Source organism: Drosophila gunungcola, chromosome 3R (genome assembly GCF_025200985.1).
Source record: "Drosophila gunungcola strain Sukarami chromosome 3R, Dgunungcola_SK_2, whole genome shotgun sequence".
Taxonomy (NCBI): Eukaryota; Metazoa; Arthropoda; class Insecta; order Diptera; family Drosophilidae; genus Drosophila; species Drosophila gunungcola.
In genome coordinates, this window is record NC_069139.1 from 20,222,301 (window position 1) to 20,245,825 (window position 23,525).

Consider the following 23,525-nt stretch of genomic DNA (forward strand, 5'->3'; position numbering starts at 1 on the left):
TTGCAGTTGCACTTGTTAATTGTCATAAATTATTTCCCCCGCCCGCCGAACACAGCATCATTATAAAGTGGTGTGTCTGAATGCATATAATTTCCATGTTGCTGTGCATATTTAAAATGGAATATAAACTGGCAAGTTGCAAGTTGCCCGTTGCTCGCTGCATGCTCCGTTGGTAATGTGCCCACTAAAGCTAGTTGAAAACATTCATAAATTTTCCAGCTGCAGGAGAAGCCCACGAAGCCCAAGAAGCAAAGTTCCACACAGAAAGTTTGCCCACAGCGGAGCGGGAAAGAAGGGGTAAGCTTAAGCCCCATTTATATGGAACTCTCTTCAATGAATCCCGGTGGAAGGTGAAACAATGCTCTGGACTTTGCTCCTTACCTGGAATGCCGTAGTCGCCGCTGAACCGCTTCGAATCGTAGTTGACAAACTTGTCCACATCCGGCGGCAGGTGATAGACATCGGTGAGCACCTCAGGCGGCTGATCCTCCTCGGGCTCCTCCTTCTTGGGCCGCTCGATGCAGAGCAGCTTGGGCAGGATCTGGATGAAGAGGCGCTGCACCCATGGCGCCATGCGATGCGTGACAGGAGATCTGGAAAGAGCCAAATTTTGTTTTGATCAGCTTATAAAAACATATATGGGTGTGCTAAGGACATCTTTACGGATTCTATTTCACTTCAAAAGGAAAAAGAATGCAACGCCCTTCAAAATGTATTGTTGGGGGGTACAGTTTTAAAATGTAAAAAAAGAAAGCTTTTTTAATTTATATTGTAAAACATACCAAGATGGTTGTGTCAAGACTTCAAGTATATTGGACTAAAACTGAAGATTGCGGCGTCACGACCATCGCGTTTTAAATTGAATTTTCGAGTAAAAAACTTTAAGTCGATTTATTCACAAACTGCATTTTTGGAGCATATATCTGAGCGCCTAAACAACCTAACCGATTCTATATAATTTTTTTACACTTAAGTTATGTATAATATATATATATTTTTTTTTTTTTAAACCCTCGAAATTGCTAAAATTAATTTTTTTGCATTTAAATGCAGAAAAAAATAAAAAAAACAGAAAATAAAAAAACGGAAAATTAAAAAAAGAGCTTTGAGATTACCGGAGATTTTTAGTATCTTTTAGTATCATTAATATTTTTGATACTACCCTTTTATAACCTTTTATTGTAGGTGCGCAGAAGACTAGCTTTTTTTAAGATACTTAAAAAATAAATTGCACAGCATTGTCCTCATTTAAAAAATAAAATAACGAATGTAGCCCTTTCATAGCCTTTAAAACATCACTAAAGAATACTTTCAGACACTTTTATATGAGATTTTAAAGCCCTAGTGCTGTGGTACCCCATATGCATTAATTGTTTTTAGGTTTTTTTTTTAATAAAGTATGATTTTAAAAAATTGTTTACCAACCCACCTGAAATTCACATTGAGCACGGCGATGGTGACCACGACGGAGAGCGTGACGAGCATCATGGTGAAGAGCAGATACTTTCCGAGCAGCGGTACCGTCAGCGACGTGGGCGGAATGATCTCGGCCAGCAGGAGGAAGAACACGGTGAGCGACAGCAGGATGCTGATGCAGAGCGAGATCTTCTCGCCGGAGTCGCTGGGCAGGTAGAAGACGAGCACCGACAGGAACGAGATTCCCACGCAGGGGATGATCAGGTTGACCGTGTAGAAGAGCGTCTTCCGACGGAGCGTCAGATTGAACACGATGTCCAGGTAGGGCTCCTCGCAGCAGCTGTAGAACTTCTCGTTCCGCACCGCCGGCACCCGCATGATATCCCACTCCACGGAGATGTAGTAGTCCTGCAGGTCGATGCCCACCTCGATGTTGTCCGAGTCGGCGGTCTGCTTCAAGTGCCGCAAGTCAACCTGAAAAATGTTTGAATTTATTTTAGGTATTTCCTGGTTTCGAACTATTTATTTTTATACCCTTGCAGAGGGTATTATAATTTCAGTCAGAAGTTTGCAACGCAGTGAAGGAGACGTTTCCGACCCTATAAAGTATATATATTCTTGATCAGCATCACTAGTAGAGTCGTTCTAGCCATGTCCGTCTGTCCGTCTGTCCGTCTGTCCGTCCGTCTGTCCGTCTGTCCGTCTGTCCGTCCGTTTATATGCAAACTAGTCTCTCAGTTTTAAAGCTATCTGCATGAAACTTTCCCAAAAGTTGTCTTTCTATTGCAGGTAGTATATAAGTCGGAACGAGCCGGATCGGACGACTATAGCATATAGCTCCCATAGGAACAATCGGAAAAATAAATGAAAAAAAATTATAACTTTGCTGTTTTTTAATTTTTTGTTTAGTTCTTCGACATATAGTAATGGTAAAATATTTCCGATTTACGGTTTAAATTTCATCAAAATCGGACGACTATAGCATATAGCTCCCATAGGAACAATCGGAAAAATAAATGAAAAAAAATTATAACTTTGCTGTTTTTTAATTTTTTGTTTAGTTCTTCAAGATATAGTAATGGTTTAATATTTCAGAATTACGGTTTTAATTTCATCAAAATCGGACGACTATAGCATATAGCTCCCATAGGAACAATCGGAAAAATAAATGAAAAAAAATTATAACTTTTCTGTTTTTTAATTTTTTGTTTAGTTCTTCGACATATAGCAATGTTTAATTATTTCAGAATTATGGTATAAATTTTATCAAAATCGGACGTCTATAGCATATAGCTCCCATAGAAATAATAAAAATATATAAAATAACTATCTAATAATTGAGCTGCAAATCATCATAGTTTCAATGTTTTTTTTAGCACATACTCAAGTAAATCATAATTTAAATGTTTTCAAAAGTATTTAATTATTGCAATAGCTGCAAGGGTATATGAACATCGGCTTGCCGAAGTTTGCTTTCCTTCTTGTTTTTATTTATTTTTATTTTTTATGGCTTACTTAATTTTTCAAACTACTGGTTAAGCTTTATAATATTGCATCGTAGATAGCTTAGCTTAACAACCTAACTATAGATATAATCTTTGAAATTGTTATAAAACTTATACTCGATTCAATAACGTTTATTTGATAATATTAATCTAAGAGTGAGATAATCAATATGGAAGGCCAGCTGCTGCTTGTTTTAAACTTGCTGATTTATGCCCGGCAACTTTGGCAACTGCTGCACCTGTTCGCCTCGACTCGAACCCAAGCCAATCATACATCTATTTATGTTGATTTGTTGCCCCATTTCCCACGGCTCCCTTGGCCAAATTTGCCCCAAGTGTCGCTTACGTCTTCCCCTTGCCGGTTGGCAAAATCAAAGGTGTTGGGAAAACGTACTTTCTGACAAATTTTTGACAATCGTCAATTGCACAGAGAATTGTTTGGTGGGGCGGGGCAGGTTAATGGTTCCTATTCCTGTTCCGGGTCCTAACTCAGCGACAGATGGCAGGAACCGAGATAAGTTTGGCTCACGTGCGTCTCGAAACGCAAATGACATTTACGCTTGTAGCCTTTATTTTATTCCAATTTGGCTTGATTTGTCATTTGTTGTCTGCTCTTCATTTTTCAGTGGTTGGTTTTTTTGGAGAAGTGTATTGTGTAATATTAGTTTAAGTACATTAGTTGCTCCTAACAGATTGCTTACATTGTTTCTTTAATTTAACAATACAATTTTTTGATTTATAATGGGCTACGTCAAAAGTTTCCCTTGTCAATTATTTACCCTACTAACCTTTCTCATCAAATTTTTTCTGCCTTCCAAATTTAGATTTATATCTTACTGGTCAAACTTTTGGGATACATAAACCTTTCCAACGGTTGAGACAGTCGTCGTTAATACCTCGTCCAGCATTTGCGCTGACACTGTAAAAGGCCAAAAAGGCGATCCAAAAATTTCACATCTCATACGAGTTGTAAGGAAGTCGAAAGTCAATGAAGCATGCTCGAAATTTGTGATGCGTAAAAGGGAGGAAAACGAAAATTTATATGTAGAATAATGTTCTGTCATTTTTCGATTTTGCCCCCCGGCATCCGTTTTCTTTTTTCTGTTGTTGCCCATAATGAACACAATAACAACAGGAAAATGCCGCCATACAGTAGAGCAACAGTTGTGTTTTTGTGCCATCAAAATATTTTCCCAATACAGAAGTATGATTGCAAAGTTGGGGATATTTGTAAAAAAGGCTAGAAATGGTGTGAAATTTTTCATATCTACAACATCGTGATAACTTAAATATAAAAGGCCAAGTTATTTCCATATAAAAATGAAATGAATGAATATGACTACATAATTGATTTTTAAATATTTAAGCTTCATTCTCTTTTAATTCGTAATAGTTTCATAGCTGTCTTTGGGAGTTGAAAAAAATTGTATATATAATTTTTTATTGATTAGGTATTTCTAGCTTTGAAACAGCGTATTTCATATGCCATTGTTTTTCTTGCCTCTACATATTTTACAATGCCATCGCAAAAAGTTTTCCAAAAGGCGTGGGCGTGGCTGGTTCATTAAACGCAGCTGGCAGCTGTTATCGCACACATACGAGCGCACACGCTTGTACATTGAAAATGGGGACTCCTCTTGATTTATCACATGACAGCAAGTGAAACGTGTCAAGTGTACAAAAAAACAAGACAAACATTAACGGAAAATTCCAAAAGAAAAAAATGCACACATATTTAACCACGAAAATCAATTCGAGTGAATTATTTTAAAACGCTTAAATAGTCGTTGAATGGTGGTGCTCTCCTGCCACGCATGTTTTTCAAAATTAATGTTTTTTTAATCGAGTCAAAGCCACGTTTGATTAGCACTCAGTCAGATAGAATCAAAACCGAAGCCTTAGCCTCGTTCTGAGTTTTATTTTTTTCGATTTTGATTGATGGACTGGGCCATAATCTGTTTGTGGCCAGAGTTGCCAGCTGTTGCCGAGCAATATCTTAGGATCCTTTAAGAGGGTGGATTGTGGGTCACCCATCCACAAATCCTCTACTCACCATGTAACCGTCGTAGGTCCAGGAGCCGAACTTCATGAAACATGTCTGCTCATCGAAGGGAAAGTATTCGACATCAATTTCGCAAAAGGATTTGTAAATGGCGGGCGGTTTCCACACCACTTTGCCCGTGTGATGAAGAATTGCTTTTGTCATTATTGTCACTTCATAGTTGCCATCGGCGCTGAAAAAGGAGAAGATGGAAGAACACACATTACATTAAAACAAAATGATTTAGATATAAAAAAATCAATATGATTTATGTTTTATGGCTTTTTTTGGGGAACACTCAACTTATCTAACATTGTTAAAATGATATTTTCCGGTTATCAAATAAATTTAGCATGCTAAGCGTTTATTACATTTACTATTACTATCACTGTATTTATTTATCAGGAAAGTATATAACTGTATGGCTAACTTTTGAATAAAAACTGAATGACCCTGAATTTAATACTTAAGCTTTTCGAAGAATTTAAATTGGCAACTCGAATTCCAGCAATTAAGTTAGTTTTTACTGCGGTCCCCATTAAAGCCCTTAGCCATTCAACATAGGCCAGGATCGAGTAAAAGTGCCGAACTAATTAAAAATACATTTTAGCTTCTAATTACGATTTCATTTTAAACTGGAAAAACTGCGGCAAACGATTCCTCAGGGAGGGGCCACAGCTCCATATCTGGCATATAGCATCGGCGGCTGTGGACGATGGTCCATTAGCAGCAAGGTCCTTTCCTGACTCCTCTGGCCATAGCCAGTGGCCAGAGCGTACACTAAATCTAAATCCAAAAGCAAAGCATTTTAAAATGTTATTACAAAAACAGCAGCAGTAGCAGCAGTAGCAGCAACAACATAAGCGAGCGGGCAACCATTAATGGCTAAAAACCATTTAAAATGGCTGTCGGCAGTGCACACTCACACACACACACACACACAGTCACGCAGACACACAGACACACAGGCTCAGGGGAGTGAGATGGGGAGTCATGAGGGGGGAGCGCGAACAGGAGTCTGGGGCGACAGAGAAAGAAAATCAACAAAGAGAACAAAAGTTTATAACCGAAACCGAAAAAAAGCCAAAACCACGCCTGGGGGTCACCGCAATTGCAGCCATTATCTTAACGGTGATTCACACACAGAGCGCATACATATATAAATGTATATCTATATAGAGAGAGAAAGAAGTCGGACAACGAGGCGTATGAGTGTCATCGCTGTGGTCCTGGCAGTTATCCTGGCCAAGCCGACGGCGCCTGCCGCGTCTATCAGCGCGTTAATCTCAGAGCCGCTCAGCGAGCGCCATCTTTGTATCACTGGTCTCTGGGCCCAGTCAAAGTTTGCAGGCCAGAAATCGAAGCGGTTCACAGTGGGCCGCATATCAAAGGAAATTAACAAGCACACATTCCACAAATCATTAGTTGTTAAATAAGTATTGTTAATTTAAATTTTCTTTACTAAATTCTATTCTATTCTAATTAAAACTTACTAAAACGGCTTGTTTTTATTTGAATTTTTCAGCCCTAACTGGACATTTACATATTAGAAACGATTGTATATAGTCTGATGGGGCATAACTTGTTAATTCGTATATTTTGATATTCTAATATATTGTCAATTTGACATTGCCGAAGAAATAAATATTAAATTAAAGTTTAGAACAGGCAAATCAGATGAACTATTTTATTCTCTTATAAAAAAAGAAATCTACGAACATGTTTGTTTTTAAACCGGATATTTAACCAATAAATAACTTCTGTTTGATATTGATATGATATTTATTGCGCAAAAAATAGATTCAAGCATTTTTTTTTTAACAGAATAAAATAAATAAATAAACGAGATTGTGTTGCTTAAAGCTGATTGATTTAGTATATGAAGATTCCGGAATTCACTTTACGTACATAAGTAAGTAGAGTAAATTATTGATGTCAGTCGGCTCCACTGTACCATAACGAAATCAAGGGAGTCGGCAACCCGCTGGCGGGCAAGACAAACTTTTTGCTGACTTTGTTGCCGCTGCTCCCGATTCCCTGGTCCTTTCCCTCTTCGCACACTCCAATCGCCTTTGTCTTCCTTGTGCTCAACCCATCCACTCGCCCCTCTCGTATTGCTCCACGCCATTTTTATTTTTATAAATCTAATGAAAGATAATGAAATTTTATTTCGTTTCTTTTGATTTCAACGCAGTTGTCGTCAGCTTTCATGCTAAAAACTAAAAGCCAACAGCAGTTGAAAAAGAATCATAGATAGGGTAGGGTGGCAGGAGGAGTGGGAGTGGGTGAGTGGGTGTGGAAGGGCAGGATGTGGGTGGAGAAGTGGCAGCCAGACGCCCATCTAGCAACATACAATAATAGAATTAAAGTGGCTGCGGCTCCTGTTCCTGATTCCACTGTGGGTGTGGCCCTTGGTCGCAGCCCGGGCCTCGCAAAAGTTCAGCTGATAATAAAGTTGTCAACAACATTCATTTAATTAAAGAAAACAAAGCCAAAGCAGAGCACTTTGGGAATAGTACGGCGAGTGCACGAAGGGAGGTCCAAATGTGGCTGAAAGTCGGTTGGTGGGGGTCTAATGCCTAGGCAGAGATTTATGGCGTTCTGCTAATATGCCATCTCAAAATGGTAATGCGTTTTGGCCACAACCGAGTGGGTGTGTGTGTGTGCGGGCTTTGTGGGATTATTTTTCTGGCAAATAGGGCATATGGGTGCGACGTTAAGTCTGTTTTAAATGCGATGGCTAGGGCTAGCACAGAAAATAAAATTTAAGTTGGTCATTTATTCGCCACGTTAAAAAAATGTTCATTTTTGAAACAAAAATCCCAATTTAATTAAAAATTAGAAACAAGTGTTATCAACAAAATATCATAATTTTAATTATATTTTTCTATCATCTAATACTTTTCCCTGTTTGCTTAGATATATTAACCAAAACAAATTAGGATTTAATTCCAAAAAAAAAAATTGAAAAATACATAGATGAGTTCATTGTAGTTGTGAGAAGCCAATGTCAAGCGGAAATCACCTAATTTTCCTCTCCATGTAGACAAACAGTAATTATCCGATAGACCCCAAATAAACTCATATGCGGAATGTGTGGAGCGCCGACTAACCAAAATAATAACCAGTCGCATAAACCACTAAGTGCGGCCAGCGTAAGCTCGGCTATAGAGCCAAAACCGAAGCTGGGGTCTTGAGTCAGTCGAGTGGGATTTTAATATCTTGGATCAACATGAAAATTAATTGCTGGAATTAAGCGGCTCTCACAAATACAAACAGTGGGCCAAATAAGGCCAAGGAAGTGGGTGGTGGATGGCAGACAGCCTATTTCAGCGGCTCCAAGTGGATTCACTAGTTGTTTGGCAGTCACGTTTGCCAGTTGTATGCGCACTTGATGAGCTCTCATAAGGCTAGATAATTATGCCAGCTCCCAGGAGGCTACTTGTATCATATTCGAGTTGAGTGCAACACAAGTGCAGGGGATAATTGCAATTAAAAATGTACAAAATGCTGCCAAAAATGTAGCAATTCGCTGTGGCCGGGGCTAAAAACAAGACCAAATGCCAGGCCGCGAGCAATAAATAAAAACTTTTGACGCTCGTTTCGAATTCTTTTGCGGCCCAGAATGTTGGCCCTGAATGTGAATGTGCGTCCGAGTGCGGCACGCATGCAGGTATTTGTGCAGTTGGGCCGACACAAATTCGGCCCATTTACAAAGACTGGCCAACTATTTATTTTCCTGCCATTGCGCGTTTAGCAGACAATTAAACATTTTTCATTGCATACAAATGGGCGCGTAAGGGGGATTCCCGTTGGCGCGTTGTGCAGCACAAAAAGTTGCATCGTAAAATAGATTGCCAGCGTCCTTGCTGCACATGTGTGTGTGTGCGTGAGTGTGACAATAAACGCTGCTGCACATGTATTTGCATTTAAAATTACATCCAACGAGTGCGGAACATACGCAGAGCTGCGTTTCTTTTTTTCCCTGCAATTCTTGGCGCTTAATTCGTGCATAAATTTTCAACCCCGCTTGTTTGCTCCAAGGCTCTAAGTGTAAACAAATCAAGCCGAGAGTCCAAAGGCCAGGATATTGATATTGACGTTGGACTTACGTTTATTATCCTTGCGGCAACATTAAAAGCCGACATGATAAATATTCGACTATCATTCGTTTAATTTTTATGAATTTGGCTCAGATTCCTGCCGAGATTCTAAGGCTGGAATGCCATAAAATGGGCCGTAAGCCATCACCTCAACTTGCCACTAAATTAAATGGACTTTGGCGGGGCCATTTCGATTGGCGTTTGTAGAAAGAAAAACATGAAGCACAATTAAGTGGGACGACACAAAGGACACTTCAAGTTCAATTTTATGCGGCAACAAAGCGAGGCATGGCTTCATTATGGTGCGTACAAATTATTTGCAGTTTAAAAAACGTCTCAACGACCAAAGCCGGCGATATAACACCCATGGCGCTCAAGTAACACCCGCTCCGAGTTTCTATAGTTACAACGCTTTTGTCGTTGGCTGGCAAATGAAATTTAAGCTTTTTCCAAGCAATAAATTACGACTTTTTATGACACTGCCAGCGAAACAGCACGAAAGTATGCTATGCGTATAGTTGCCTCTGCCAAGTCGGTGGAACAAAAAAAAATGTATGTCCCACTCCGCCCTGCCACGCCCCGTCCCGTCCCGCTCCGCCCATCGACACACATAAAGGGCCCATAAAGCGCGTAAGCCGATCTGCCGCAGCAACAACATCCATAGCAGCCACAGCCAAGATATCCTGACCGATGTCCTGGGCATTTGTAGGAGGAAAAGTGCTCGCTGGAGCAGCCTGGCGGCAAATCGACAAAGTCAAGTGTCTAGGCAACCAGGCTGAACAGTGGGCAGGATATGCTTAAAAGGATTGCGAAATCAATTGCCAACCAAAAAAAAATTACACTTGAAAGACTTTGAATTCTTAAAGTTAATCTAATTCAATTGACCATGTAGTCCCTGCATTTTATGCGTCTTCCAGATGTAGATGAAATATCTACAGAAAAGTATACTAACTTCCTGCTATACAAATTTGCTTTAAAATTGTCTGTTATAAAAAAGGTAAACAAATCCATTATTTTCAAGTCCTAAGTCTTAAGTTTTTGAATTTCTCTACATTTACCACAGTTTCGGTATCATTTCGATCCCTGTCTTCTAATTGGCTCCACTCCAGCAAATTATAATAATTATACCAAGCCAAGCCCCCGAACTGAAGACTGCGACCTAAAAGCCCCAAACCCAGGACATTTGGGCAGCCTCCAGGGAGAGCGGAAAAGCAACCGCAACGCTCAAGTTACATTGAAATAAAAATACGTTAATCATCGCCTGATAAATGGCCAAGTGGAGGAACAGTTTGGCTTTGATTTATACCCCCGTCCATTCGGGGCAATTATGCAAATGGCCAAGTGGCTTCGGGGCGGGACTTTGAAAGATCCTGGGAAGCCAGTATGCCTGCAGGCAAACCCCGAGTCGATAAGCTGGGCGAAAATTAGTTTGGCACTTACTTGTTATAGAGCACAATATCCGGGAGCCATATATGCTCGGAGGGTACGTGCAACGTGTCCACGCCGCCATAGTCATCTGGATTCCACTTCAATTTATAGTCATTCCATTCCTGAAATTGGAAAACACACATTGTGGGATGGTACACAACAGAGGCTACAACTATACAAATGACAATTATTTATGCTTGATTGCCTTGAATAATAGAACAAATAAACGAGTTGGGTAAAAAATTAGAAAATATCCGGGTATATTCAGTGTTTGCTATTTATACATATTTCATCCTGCGGTGCGGAGCGTTTAACTCGTGTGTTGCTGCAATTTCAATTCCATTAATTATGCATTAATTCATTGGTCGCTAAGCTGTTGGCATTAAATTACATTTTCATAATACAATTGTGTTTCAATGTTGGGTGTCCATGTTTAAGCACTGAGTACAATTTATTTGTAGGGCATATAACCTGAACGCTAGTTTTAAATCGAATTTTTAGATTTTATTTAGAGTTACAAAAGAAATTAAGAATTGTTATTCCTAGTTATGACTCAATCTCAAGATTGAATTCAAAAGTCTTAATATATTTTTTCAGCTATTTTTAAATTAAACTTTATGTCAAAATTATTGTTATTATTACAAATAAAACATAAGCTTTAAGTTTGGTTATTAAGCAAATAATAGAAAATATCAAAATAAAATATTGGATCTTTAAGAATAAACAAAATGTCCTCCCATTTTCCTGGCTGAAAATTTCACAGGGCCATTAAATTGAATACTCATAAGTCGATACTCTTTTAACTTTACTCGCACTCGCATTTTTATTGCTTATACGCATAACTGTAATTATGTTGATTGCCACTTTCCATATATATATATTTATACGGCCACGCCAAGTGGGAGCCATCACACTGGGGATTAAGCGAGTTGATATTGGTTTGAGGTTTCACGGTGGTAGACAGGGCAGGCTCGCTTTCGTGCTGACCAAGCATGAAATACCCGATAATTGCAAATATAATTGCAGACTGGGATCCCCGACCGGTTTAATATTGATTCGACTTACACACGAAATCGCATTGCAGTCGAGTTTACACGAATTTCCCAAATTATATAAAAGAGTCCCTCGGAAAATAAAAGACTACTTAAATGATTGCAAATATGTTGCTCCTAAACAGCTTGAAAATACAAAACAGTTGGTCATAAATTAATTTAATTATGTTGACCCAATCTTAGTCTATTTTTGACTGAATTTCTCGTTGACCGGTATTGAAACACATTGCTCATATATTTGCGGTTGCCCATCTGTTTAAATGCAAGTGCATTTGCCGAATGCGTTGGCCAAATACACTAAAGCATTTATGGGGCTACGTGCGCAAGCGTTTGCGGCTTTATTGACAGACTGCCGTCAATTTATGAATGGGCGTGGCTCACCACGAAACCAAATGCGAAACAAACACACACCCGAATTACAGTGCAAGCTATAAAGTTTCTGTCATTAAATCAATTTATGTGTACAGCAACATATGCGGAGTGAAAATAATAAATTTAAACTTGCTTCATCAAATTTCAATTTTTGTATTTCGATACGGGAAGTCAAACTAATTTTTAAAAGGAACGATTATTAAATAAAAATAATTATCATTAAAATATGGTATCTTAAATTATTATTTATTTTTCAAATTTAAAAAAAATTAAATAAATATTTTGCAAAATAATTATATAGATTTTAAACGTGTATGCATACGAAATAATATATTTGAGAACACAAAATGCCACGCATCCCCTCATAATGAGGTCTGAAATGTATGTACATTTGCATTTGGCTAAAACAAATACAGATGCACACAATCGCAAATTGCTTGGCAAATGCATAATTTATATATCACTTTGGATTCCGCTTTTGTTATTGTGCTCGGTTTTAGTGAATTGTCAAACCAACTACTTTGGATAAGCTGCTCGCGCTATTGACTGCAATTTGTTTGCGAGGAATTTGCTGTGCATGTTTAATGCAAAAGCGGAAAACTTTAAAGCCCCCTTTGTTCCCCCAAAACGCGTGAGTGTTTAAAAGCAGCTGGGATAAAAGTCGGATTTCGGACCAATTGATATTCCTCTTGTGCTTTCCTTTTTTTTAGTTTTTTTTTTTTTTTGGATTTTGCCCAACTTTTGCTCGCCGCATTAGTGCAAAGCCAATGGACATGTAGAGTGGCAAGCGGACAGGAACTGGATATGGAATGGTCCTGGTGGTCCTGGGCAATGGAGCCTGGCCACTTGGCCAAGTAAGAATTTTGGCATAATGCGAGCGCGTCGAAATTGGTTGGCACAAATTATTTTGCATTCGGTGGCAGCGAGGCATGCAAATGGCAAATTCATGTTGCTCGGAAGCCAAATCTCAGTTGAGCAAACCGTACTGAGTTACGCAGAAATATATGTTATGTGTGTGTGCGCAGTTGGTTTTTATTTCATCTTCATATTTTACGGGTAGCTTACCTGCTCCACCCAGACATTGGTTGTCATAATTTGATTCTTCAGGTTCTGCAAATATACGAGATAAAGCGAAATGATTTGTTAGACTCGAATGTTTACAAGAGTTTCATTAATTTAACGCTGACAGTCTGCAAGTCTGTCGAACTGTGGGGAAGTGGATTTTCTGACAGCCTCGCCATTGAGTGACAGAGACCATCAAAAGGAAACCGTTGCGCCACGAAAATGTTATTTTAGTGGACCCAACTTGTGCTCCCCCTGCAGCAACTCCACTTCCACTTCTGATGCAGCTCTTGTCGCTTAACAAATCTATTTTAAAGTGCTTCAAATGGAGGAAGTCATGGGGTGAAAGGAACTGGGGCGAGTGGAATCGTTTTCTAGACCGCCCGAAGCTGAAGTGAGGTGCAGTCTATTTTATCAAATGCGTTTTATTCAATTTATCGGCTGTAGACTATCATCTTCCTCCCTCTGATAGTATAAAATTATTAGGTTTTAAACTAGCTAAGGTTGTGGTCTATTAAGTTACCGTTGCGGTGCGACGCCTTAGTCATTTTTACTCACTAAATTTTGCTAACAGAAGATTCGAATGTTAAGAGCGTGTTCGTTACCACTTTTTTCTTCGTTAAACCTTATTAGTTAAAGATATATTTTAGAATAATTTAACAATTAAAAACGCAAAAAATGTCCAAACATATATTTATTTCAAGATCATAACAGATAGTATTTAAGTTTTGAAATCACTCTGGCCAAATTAACAAGACAAAATGAGTAAAACAGTCAGTATTTTGGCTAAGGGAACCATTCGTGAAAATTCCTATCAATCTGGAATTTTTTAATTAGCTGCTAACGTCACTGGGTCTTATTGTAACTAGATAATTTCGATAATTATAAAAAAGGATAGCTCCCTATGCATTCATTTCTTATCTTTGGGGAACCTACTAGATTTGCTCCCTTCCTTTTCATATTTATTTCCCCGCCAGGCCAAACTCATTAAATGTGGTGGAACCTAATAGAAAAAATTAGAAAACGATAAAATTGCGGAATAAATCACTTAAGCGTTGAAAAATGTAATTAACGACAGGATGATAATGATACGCCGTAACGCGTTTTTCACATTTCTTTCTGGGAGCTGTGAAAAGAGTAAAACCTTAGGGACCACGGCAATATATCGAGGCACGCAGTCTTAATAGATTTTGCCAGCCACGCACCCAGACTCCGAGTCCTGGCTCCTGGCTCCTGGTTCCCTCCCAGTAATCACTTCCTCAGAGGGTTCTTAGCCCTTCTGTGGACCAGGCTCGTGGAAAGGTCATTAGGCGAGGGCGACGCGGAAGACCGGCAATAAAACGACAAAGCCAAGAACCAGACACAATGACAGCGAAGGCGATGAGTACGGCGTAAGGAAGATATAAAATGTGCGGCATATGAAGGAGCGGGAAGGAGCTGGGCCGGCATCCTTTATGCTTTATGTGGGGCATCCGTTGCAACCAGTGGCAAAGCGGAACACGTAAAAAAACGGAATTACTACATCCAGAGGGATAGAATTAGTATATTAATATACTGGTAATGATGAGTAAAGTCATGGAAAAAGTGTACTAAACTTCTGAAGAAATTCAATTTACATTTTACTCATATGAAATTATAGAAAAAGTAATGCTTAAACAAAAAAATCATTTTCCTCAAACTTTATTTTCTGTTTAATAATTGTCGCTTAAAAACTGGTTTGTAATTGATTTTTTGAAGCTCAGTTATATTGTATCATATCAATTAGAGCGAACAATATTAAAGCTTAGTTAATAAGGAAACATTTTTTGTAGTGTACCTAAGCACAGTGGTTGCGGCGCGGCTTATCTCATAAGAAATTGAGAAATTTGCAATCAGGATGCCGACTTCCACAGTAGTCGCCTCGGGCAGTTCGCACCTAGGACTGTAATTGGTGTTGCTTTTGTCGTTGTTGCACGTCTCGCTTATTCGCACTTAGGTGGAGTGGTCGCATTGCCCAACACAGGATGCAGGATATACAGCATTTAAATTGCATAAGCCAAGTGCTTTAAGCAGTCGTCCTGCAGCAGGATTTGCATTCTCAGTAAGTGTGTGTGTGTGTGTGTGTGTGTGACAGGTTTTATCCACCCTGGGGATCGGGTGCAAGGCAGGAAGAGGATGGCCCGGTGCCGTGCCCATGACTTGCCTGACTGGGCTTGTTTACAATTTAAATCGAATTTCCTGTGTGCTGTAAATAAACTTGCCAAAAGGCATGCCACTCGGCATACAAAAAAGTGTCCTGTGACCACAGCAGCAGGAGCCGCATTTAAAAGGCGGTGTAAGCTGAATAAGCAGTAAATTAATTTCCGTGAATAACAAGAAATACGGTTTTATTTCAGGAGCCTTTTCTAACTTCGACAATTACGAAGGCGAAATCTAAGGGTAAGTTTAAGTGAATTACAGAATTGTTATGAACATGTTTTAATGTTATTGATATTATAGAATATAAAATACATCTGGAATTAAGCTAGGTCATGCTAACAATTATAAGATAAACTAAGTAGAAAGCGCTGTTGAAATAAGCTAGTTTCCTCATTTTATTAACAAGGATCTTGAGTATTTGCAAATGGGTAATCAACGAAGCTGTTCTTCAACAATTTCTGCCAAACACTTATCACACATTTCGTCCCTTGTGTGCACTTATATAAGTATGTGAAAAGTTAATTTTCACTTGATTGCAATGGGAGCCCACAAAAGGCTTGATTGTTACCAGTTGAACAGACCCAATTTCGGTCTTTGTTTCAATTTCCCAAAAATATTTGAAATTTATGGGCAACATGCAATTAACTGGCTCGAAAATGTGCAACATTTGCCATTTGAATGCGTTTCGGTGGCAAAATGTAAGCCGTTCTTACATGGCAAACAATGACCAGCCGGAATCGCCCTTCCCAGGCTGCGCACTTGTATAGCATGTCACCTGGTCAAGCGGCAGTTATGCAACTAATAAGCCCAAGGTACTGAGCCATGGATCAGACGACCAAGGAGCAAGCAGATGGAAAATTGCAAATTACAAATTCTGCATCCAAAACGCACGGCTGCTTTGTTCCTGCCCCCACATACTTTTCCCCTCTCCGCCCGACAGTTGATTGCAATTTCCAGGACAACACAAAAAAAAGGAAATGTACAAGCAGTGATTTCAGTGCGGAGAATTTACAAGCAATTGTATGCCAATAAGGAAAAGCAGGCAACACGTGTGTCCCACAACATCAGCCACAGGGGGGAGTCAAAAAGAACTGCCGGGCGGAGGGCCAGGAGCAAAAAACGTGGACTACCAGTGGACTATTGCAATAAAAGAAATTCTGCGAATATTTCAAGCCAGTCAGCAGTCAAGCGCACACAGGGCGGCTGTGCGATGTTCCTGTGTGCACGAGCTTGCATACACAGAAAAGCAATTTCGATATAAGCACCTTATGCCAAATGCCCAGATGCCTGCCCACAGTGGAGTGGAACTAAACGGAATAACTTGTAAGGGTTTATTCGAACAGAATATCTATGGCTCATTCTCGATTTTGTGGCGTTTTTTGGGGTCAATTTTATTTCATGGTTTTTGTTTGACTTTAAAGTCATAAAGACAATTTAAAGTTGTTTTACATAACATAATATATATTTTTCGAATTTTGTTTAACACTTAGAAGAAAACGCTCGGTTTAAATAATAAAATAAAAATTATAACAATTTTAAAAGATATTATATAAACTTTGTTATAACATGACAACTTTTTAATCAAGGCTTATTATAAAATTATTTAAAGTATTATAAAGAATTGAAGAGTTACATACGAACCTTTGGGAACTAATTAAAACATTTTGGGCCGAAGTAACTATTGGTCTCAGTCCGATTAAAAACCTACCCAATTTTAAAGCCTCAAAAACACCTGCTTAAAAAGGATAGATTTTCGGAAGAGGGTCGTTGTAAATCCGCATTGTGTAGTACTCGCTTCAAACTGCTGTTCAGTGTGAAACTGAAGTTTGAGATTATTACTCCCATTTTTTCGAGGATCGGTGCCAGTGTGCATTGGTATGAGTGCTTCTGCTGCTGACTGCTGCTCCTGGCTGGCATGCCCCTTAGTGGTCTTGGTGCTTAGCGCGTGATTTATAACAGCAGGCAAAAAAATGGAAAGTCGAAATAAACGAAGCCCAAGAATCGGCAACTCTGGGCGGAAGGCAGAGAGCAGAAAGCAGAAAGCAAAGCTTGGGAACAACGGGAGCCAAGAAGCACGGCACAAAGCTCGGCTACTGTGTGGCCAAGAGCACGTAACTGTTAGCCGGTTTCCCATTTCCGGCTGTCATGTGCAGCCAAGCCGAGCAGAAGATTGTCCGCCATTTGCCTGGCCCGCAGAACCGATCTGGCCCAGCTGCAATTTAAGCTAGCGCCTCGATATTGCCCCGAATTCGATGATATATGTACGCCGGGGTGTTGCTCTTGCTCAATTTCAGATGACGTTGGCAATGCCCCCTGTCCGACTCCCAACTGGCAATTGCATAGTTAATCAAGAAAACAATCAACCGAGGCAGGCCATTGATTTATTATGCAAACAACAATCGAGACAATAAAGCGGAGGGCGGTGGAGTGGCTTAGTTGCCTGGCTTTTTAATCGGCGGGTAAACAGTTATTAATTGCGCGCCGATTGTTTGCTGTGGCTTATACAAATGCCATTGCCTACTTACCGGCGTCGCGGGGCTTTTGCGATTTAATCTGTTATGATTGTCATTTGATAAGCCTTTTGCGCGGCTGGGGGCTACACTTGTCAAACAAATGGCTTGCTAAGTTAGGCAGCATCGTTAGCAGCAAATTTGGGCGAATTGACAGGGGGATTGGCTTACCTTCCAGTTTAAACCATTAATTAATAAAATCACAGTGATTCAGATAAGCCAAAATGTCTTAATTATTGTTCGTAATATATTATCAAACAGTTTTCAGTCAACGTTTGAATTTATTTAAGATAAGTGGCACTTAAAGTTTTATTAAGCTTTCACGGTAGCTATAAGTGGCTATTTCACTTTTTTAGACATCCATAGTTTGTACACAACTTTTTCATACAATTATACAAAAAAATTAATGTTATGCCTCCCCTTAATGGCAATAACATCAAAAGTTTTTGATTTTATACTGCAACTATTAAGACAAATGGCTATTTATTTATGTTAAGCATGAAACTATTGGTTTACATCCCAAATATTAGTAAAATAACAAGCCGATTGCCGGCACTTACCACATCGATCAGCTGGGAGAGGCGCAGACCCATCTTCACGGTGAGGCGGTCCGAGTTGTTGCCCACGGGTCGGATGAGGCGATTGTAGTTGCTCAGCAGGTCGTCGTAGAGTCGCTTAGCATCTGGGTTGGCCAGGCCGCCGGTGGCAAAGTGTAATGCTATGAATACAGCTGCGAAAAGCACGCTACCCATCTTACGCCAGGTCCAACCCTGCAAAAGAGGACAAATAAATATGGAAATAAGTTGCGGATAATGTCTTTTGGCAGTGCAGCTTTGGTTCTGCATGCATTAGCATTATTTCAACATAAAACATAAAAACTTTTCGCTGCAATTGTGCAGGCGAAACGGAGCGGAAGAGGGCCCAGAGTGGGGGTCGTAAATTTTGCAAAAGTGTCAAAAGTCTTGGAGCTTTGTTCCCTTTTTGGACACCAGCGTGCAGCCATAAACACCATTTAATCTTTGGCTCAAACACTCAAGACACCATCGCAAACATGCATGTCTGGCTGCGTGTGAGTGTGCTGAGGCATCCTTCCGCATCCTGCGTCTTCTGGCTGCCACTCACATGCGCTCGACATTTTTGTTATTGCTCAATCCCGGCGTCCAGCCCCCACAATTACCCAGACACCCACTCAATATGCGTTTCTGCATTTTATGCATAAAAATCCTGACGTTATTCCGACTGACATCCTTAAGTGCTGTCTTGTACAGCTCCATTAGGTACAAAAAAGCAATTATAATCAATTCTGGTGCATTCTAGCCAATTAGCAGAAGAGCAAAAGTAGCGCAGATGCCTAGAAAAATGCCAGTTATATTTACCCAACCAATATTGACAAATAAATATCAGTCTGTTTGCACTTGTAATTGAGACAAAGAGAACAGTGTTTGCGTACGCAGATATTCCCAAGAAAGAATTGATTGCAAAACAACTTACAGCGCAATAAACAGATCTTTTTACACTGCATACGAGGCAATTTTTATTTGCATCTATAAAACTCGTGACCAGCTCGACGAATTCGAACCTCTTGGCCAACTTAAAAAGCCACTTGACCAAGTGGTTTTATGCCGACTCAAGATTTGCCCAAGCAAAGCAGCGAACTGTTACCAAAAACTTTTAACTGAAAACTGTATACTGTATACTGTAAACTCAAAACTTTGCTGCCTTTAGCTTAAAGTTTTTTCTGCAAACTCCGCAAAAGTTTTCTGCAAAAGATTTTATGTGTCAGAAGGGAAAGCAGATGGAAAGTTTTCCATAATTTGAGGTGTACATATGTGGAGAAATAATTGAGGGGAACGCAATTCCCTCTTCCGATTACATTTATCAAATTGATGGTTTGGCAACGAGGCTAAATTAATTATGCTAATTTAGTATGTAAAATGTTTGTAATTTGTGCATTGATTTCATAAAAATTCGTTTCTCTTTCGCCTCGAAATAAATCAAATCACATACCGACGTCTGCATTATTTAGCACAAAACACGTGTCAGTGACCGCAGAACCAAGCAAAAACAGCATGGAGAGAAATAATAATAATAGCAGTGAGGGCAACATGACACATACAGAAAATGGCGGCAGGGCATAGCAAACAGCACACAGCGCACAACGAAAATGGCCGACATAAACAACGACGACAAAAATGAATGTCATTTCGAGGGCTATTTATGCGCCTCTTAGTTGGCAGATTATTTCATTTTCATTTCCATATGACCATTTATATTTATTTATTATTTATACTTCCCTCGCACACGCACGCACACACAATTTTGGCCACAATTTGGCTTGCTGCGCCTGTCAACGCTACGTATGCGCAATATTATTTGCTGACTATTTATTAATATATGTGTGTGTATGTATGTATGTATATCGGGTGTGTGTGTGTGTATAAACTTTTTGTTTGGCCACTGCTTACCATAAAAACCAGACGATGACGTGTCCTGCCCCCGAAAATAGCTCGCATTGCCATTAATGAAAAATGTAAACTGCAAAACTTTCTCATGGAATTTTCACTGACTTTTTGCTGGGAAAGTTTTGGAAGGACTAAAAATGCTAGTCGACCGCACGGTGGACTAGTAGAGGCAAAAACGATGGGTTATTTCATTTAAATTTTTTAGGTTCAACAACTGTTTATACTTGCTTCATTCTTTATATGTTTAAAAATTTCAATTATGAAAACAACAACTTTTTATAAATCAAATTTTCTTTACATAATTTGAAACTATTCAGCTATTCTACTTCGTTTTAAAAAATATTACTGAATATTATTAAAAAGTAAAGAAAAGATGCCTTAAATAAGTAGGGATAATTTTTGCAATTTTATTTTTATTCCCACTGTACGCCATTTTAATAAAACAAATTCTCCTTTTCCATTTTGTTTATTTGGAGTTGGCATAATGAAGCCAAAAAACTGACATTGACTGCGGGCCACAATTTTAATTGCAATCAGAAAAAGACAGAAAAAAGCACAGAGGGAGAAGAGACCAGTTTATTGCAGAATGAACTTGATTTTACCACTCCCCGGACAAGCCATTCTCTGCTTTCGAAAGGGACCTGTGAAATAATCGCTCGGTGCTTCATTCTCATTTGGCGGGGATTGAGGTCCACTACGACCACGATTAGTTGCAGCAGAAGCAATATGTGCGGTTTCCCGCCATGAGCAGAACAAATTGTTATGTAATTGCCCAATGTGTGTAGAGATATACACTCTACTGTAGCGCCGCACAAAGAAAACACTGCTGTACTGTTTCAATGCTTACTGCTCACTGCTTTCTTCCATTTTATTAGCACTTGTTGGTCGCCGAAGCCAAGGGGGCTGTGGCATAAAAATAATAAGTATCAAAAATAACTGACCAGCTCTATGGCCGTAAAGAGAACAAGAAGAACATTGAATGCACTCGACGTGTCCGACGGCGGCTATAATTTCAATCACTTCCCCGGCAACTGCAGCAGCAGCAGCAGCAGCAGTAGGAGTGGCATCCAAAATGTGGCATTAAAAACACTCGTAAACGATCCAGGACACAGGGGTGCGAAACGGAGCGGAAACGCCGAGCTGAGGGGTGGATTTTAGTGTATCCGCTTTTCCTTAGCTTTTTTTTCCTGTTTGAGTGCAGCCAGCGAAAATGCAGCAAATATTGAAAGAGAAACTATTTGTTAGCCAGCCGTCAATTTGTTCGTAATGAGCTGCGGCTGTGACTGTGGCTGAGTTCGACTCCCTGGCTCTTTGTTGTTGCCCAGCTTTTGTAGCTGTTGTGCCACAAATGAAAATGTCTTTCAGCGTGGTAAATATTTTATGTCATTTCTGTGCTCGTCTTTTGTGCGCTTTCTTGTTGTTGCCTTTCTGGGTGCTTTCTTTTTGTTCGGTTTTTGGTTTTCTCCATTCGGCTTTCGGCTCTAGGTTCCTTCACTTTGCCCCGCTTGTTGTTCTCTTTTTGTTTGGCATATTTAAGCGCCAGTGAATTTTTTAGTAGGCAGAGCTGCGCAGAGCAACCGCAGCAACTTTGGCGGCAGCAACAATAACCAAGTGGAGCTCTGCCGGAAACGGCGTCGACAGCAACATGGCTGGCGAGTGAACTTCCGCTTGTTGGCTGTATGTGTAGGTGTGGGCTTGTGTGTGGGTGTCATGGGTATGTGAGAGCTCTGGGCGAAGGGGCTATTGCAATTTTCCAGTTGAGTTCGTTTTTCATTTCCGTGTTATTTGTTTTGCATACGCCACTCCGTCCTTTGTCCCATTTCTTTGTTACTCTCTCGCCGCCTTTTTCGTTGCATTCTTCTGGGCTGATATATTAACATGGTCGCAACGGCAGCTGCCATTTTTGGCATTGTTCTTGTAATTGCTTTCGTCTCTGCGCCCCCGTAATTGAATTTCACTTCTCCCGGCAAAAGACACTTAATCCGTTGGTTCCCCATGCGGCACAGCTCGTTTCACTGCCTTAAAAAAATGCACTCCAAAAAAATGGGCTGTAAAAGAAATTTGACACACTTTTTCTTTAAAGGACCTTAATATCCTGGTAATATCTTTTTATAAATTTCAATACGTTTTCTAATTAGCAATGTAAATATATAAAAAATCTGAAAATATATTATTTGGTTAAGTATTTAGAACCACAATTTAGGAAACAATAGAATACTTTTATTATCTCATCCAAAAACATTTTTTTATTTAAAATAGATTTTTATAGATTGGTTTGTTTGATTCTGGCATCTAGTCAAAAAACAATTTAGAGTTCAAACTAAATTTTCTTTTACGGTTAACTCAAGCCACTCGAGTGCCTAATTTATGCAAATATACTATATTCAATTGCAGATTATCTGTCCTTCTTTTTGATTGACCTGATATCACCTGACTAATTATCTGCCAGAGTGCATTTTCCCCAAATTATGCAAATTGTTTAGAGAATTATATGCAAAATTCGATGCATACTTAAGCTGTAGATAATTTTAGGTAATTTCTTTTGCAAATACAAAAGGGCGGTGCCGTATTTGTAGACGGAAAATTCATAGCCAAAAACTAAAAGACTGCACACAAATGGAATGGGGAGAGGTGGGAAAAGGGGAGAAACCGGAGCGGAGATAAAGATAGAGATAGAGATAGAACGAGTTGTATAATCAAAGGAACGCACACACACACAGCCGCAATCTGGCTAAAGGTGGGCCAAAATACCTGGCTGAGTTTTTTGCGTGTACTTTTTGTTGGGTAAAAGTAAAAGCAGAAATTTGGTTATTTGAACTTTTGCTCATGAGCGCCCTCAGGTAGCTTGTTAAACATTCTTCCTTTGCCTATATACATATATTTATACACACAAGTGAAGGTGTGTGTATATATTTTCTTTCTAAAAAAAATATGGTAAACTTCAGCTTGAAATATGAAAATTTTGCATATGATAAGCAAATCAGCAGATGTATGCAAGGTAGCTGGGAAAAGTTTTATTAGATTCTTGATTCGTGAAAGGAAATGCGAAAAGGGTGGCAGGAAGCGCGCATTTGTGGCTTGGACTGCCCAACTGAAGCTATGAATATGCGGCTCAAAACCTTTGGAAACATGCGAAACATTTGAAAATTATTTTTGCATAAATAACAGTCGTGTAGTCTCATGTGCGTGCCAGCCAAAGGGTTGCAAATGAGCTGAAACCTCTGAGCATTAGGCTCAAAGAGGCTTACCAACTGCCATCACACAGTCGCTTGAGTAAGGCAAATGATGTGCAAATATGCGTAAACCGCACACAGATCGTGGGACCGTACAATGCGGCGAATGCGCAATATTTAATTTCAAGTGCTTCGAGCCACATACACATACATTCGCACTCAC

The 23,525-nt window shown here is 39.5% G+C and overlaps 1 protein-coding gene across 1 annotated transcript in view; it reads right to left on the reverse strand.

Moving 5' to 3' along the window:
• Window positions 1–23,525, reverse strand: part of LOC128266551 (acetylcholine receptor subunit alpha-like 1) — a 61,849-nt gene that overhangs the window by 6,450 nt on the left and 31,874 nt on the right. The window contains exons 3-8 of the mRNA XM_053003142.1: window positions 18,228–18,437; window positions 12,983–13,027; window positions 10,506–10,615; window positions 4,975–5,155; window positions 1,430–1,890; window positions 382–593 (exon numbers count right to left, since the gene is read on the reverse strand). Coding sequence (XP_052859102.1) covers window positions 382–593; window positions 1,430–1,890; window positions 4,975–5,155; window positions 10,506–10,615; window positions 12,983–13,027; window positions 18,228–18,419 — 1,201 coding nt within the window. The 5' untranslated portion in view covers window positions 18,420–18,437. The remainder of the gene's footprint in view (window positions 1–381; window positions 594–1,429; window positions 1,891–4,974; window positions 5,156–10,505; window positions 10,616–12,982; window positions 13,028–18,227; window positions 18,438–23,525) is intronic.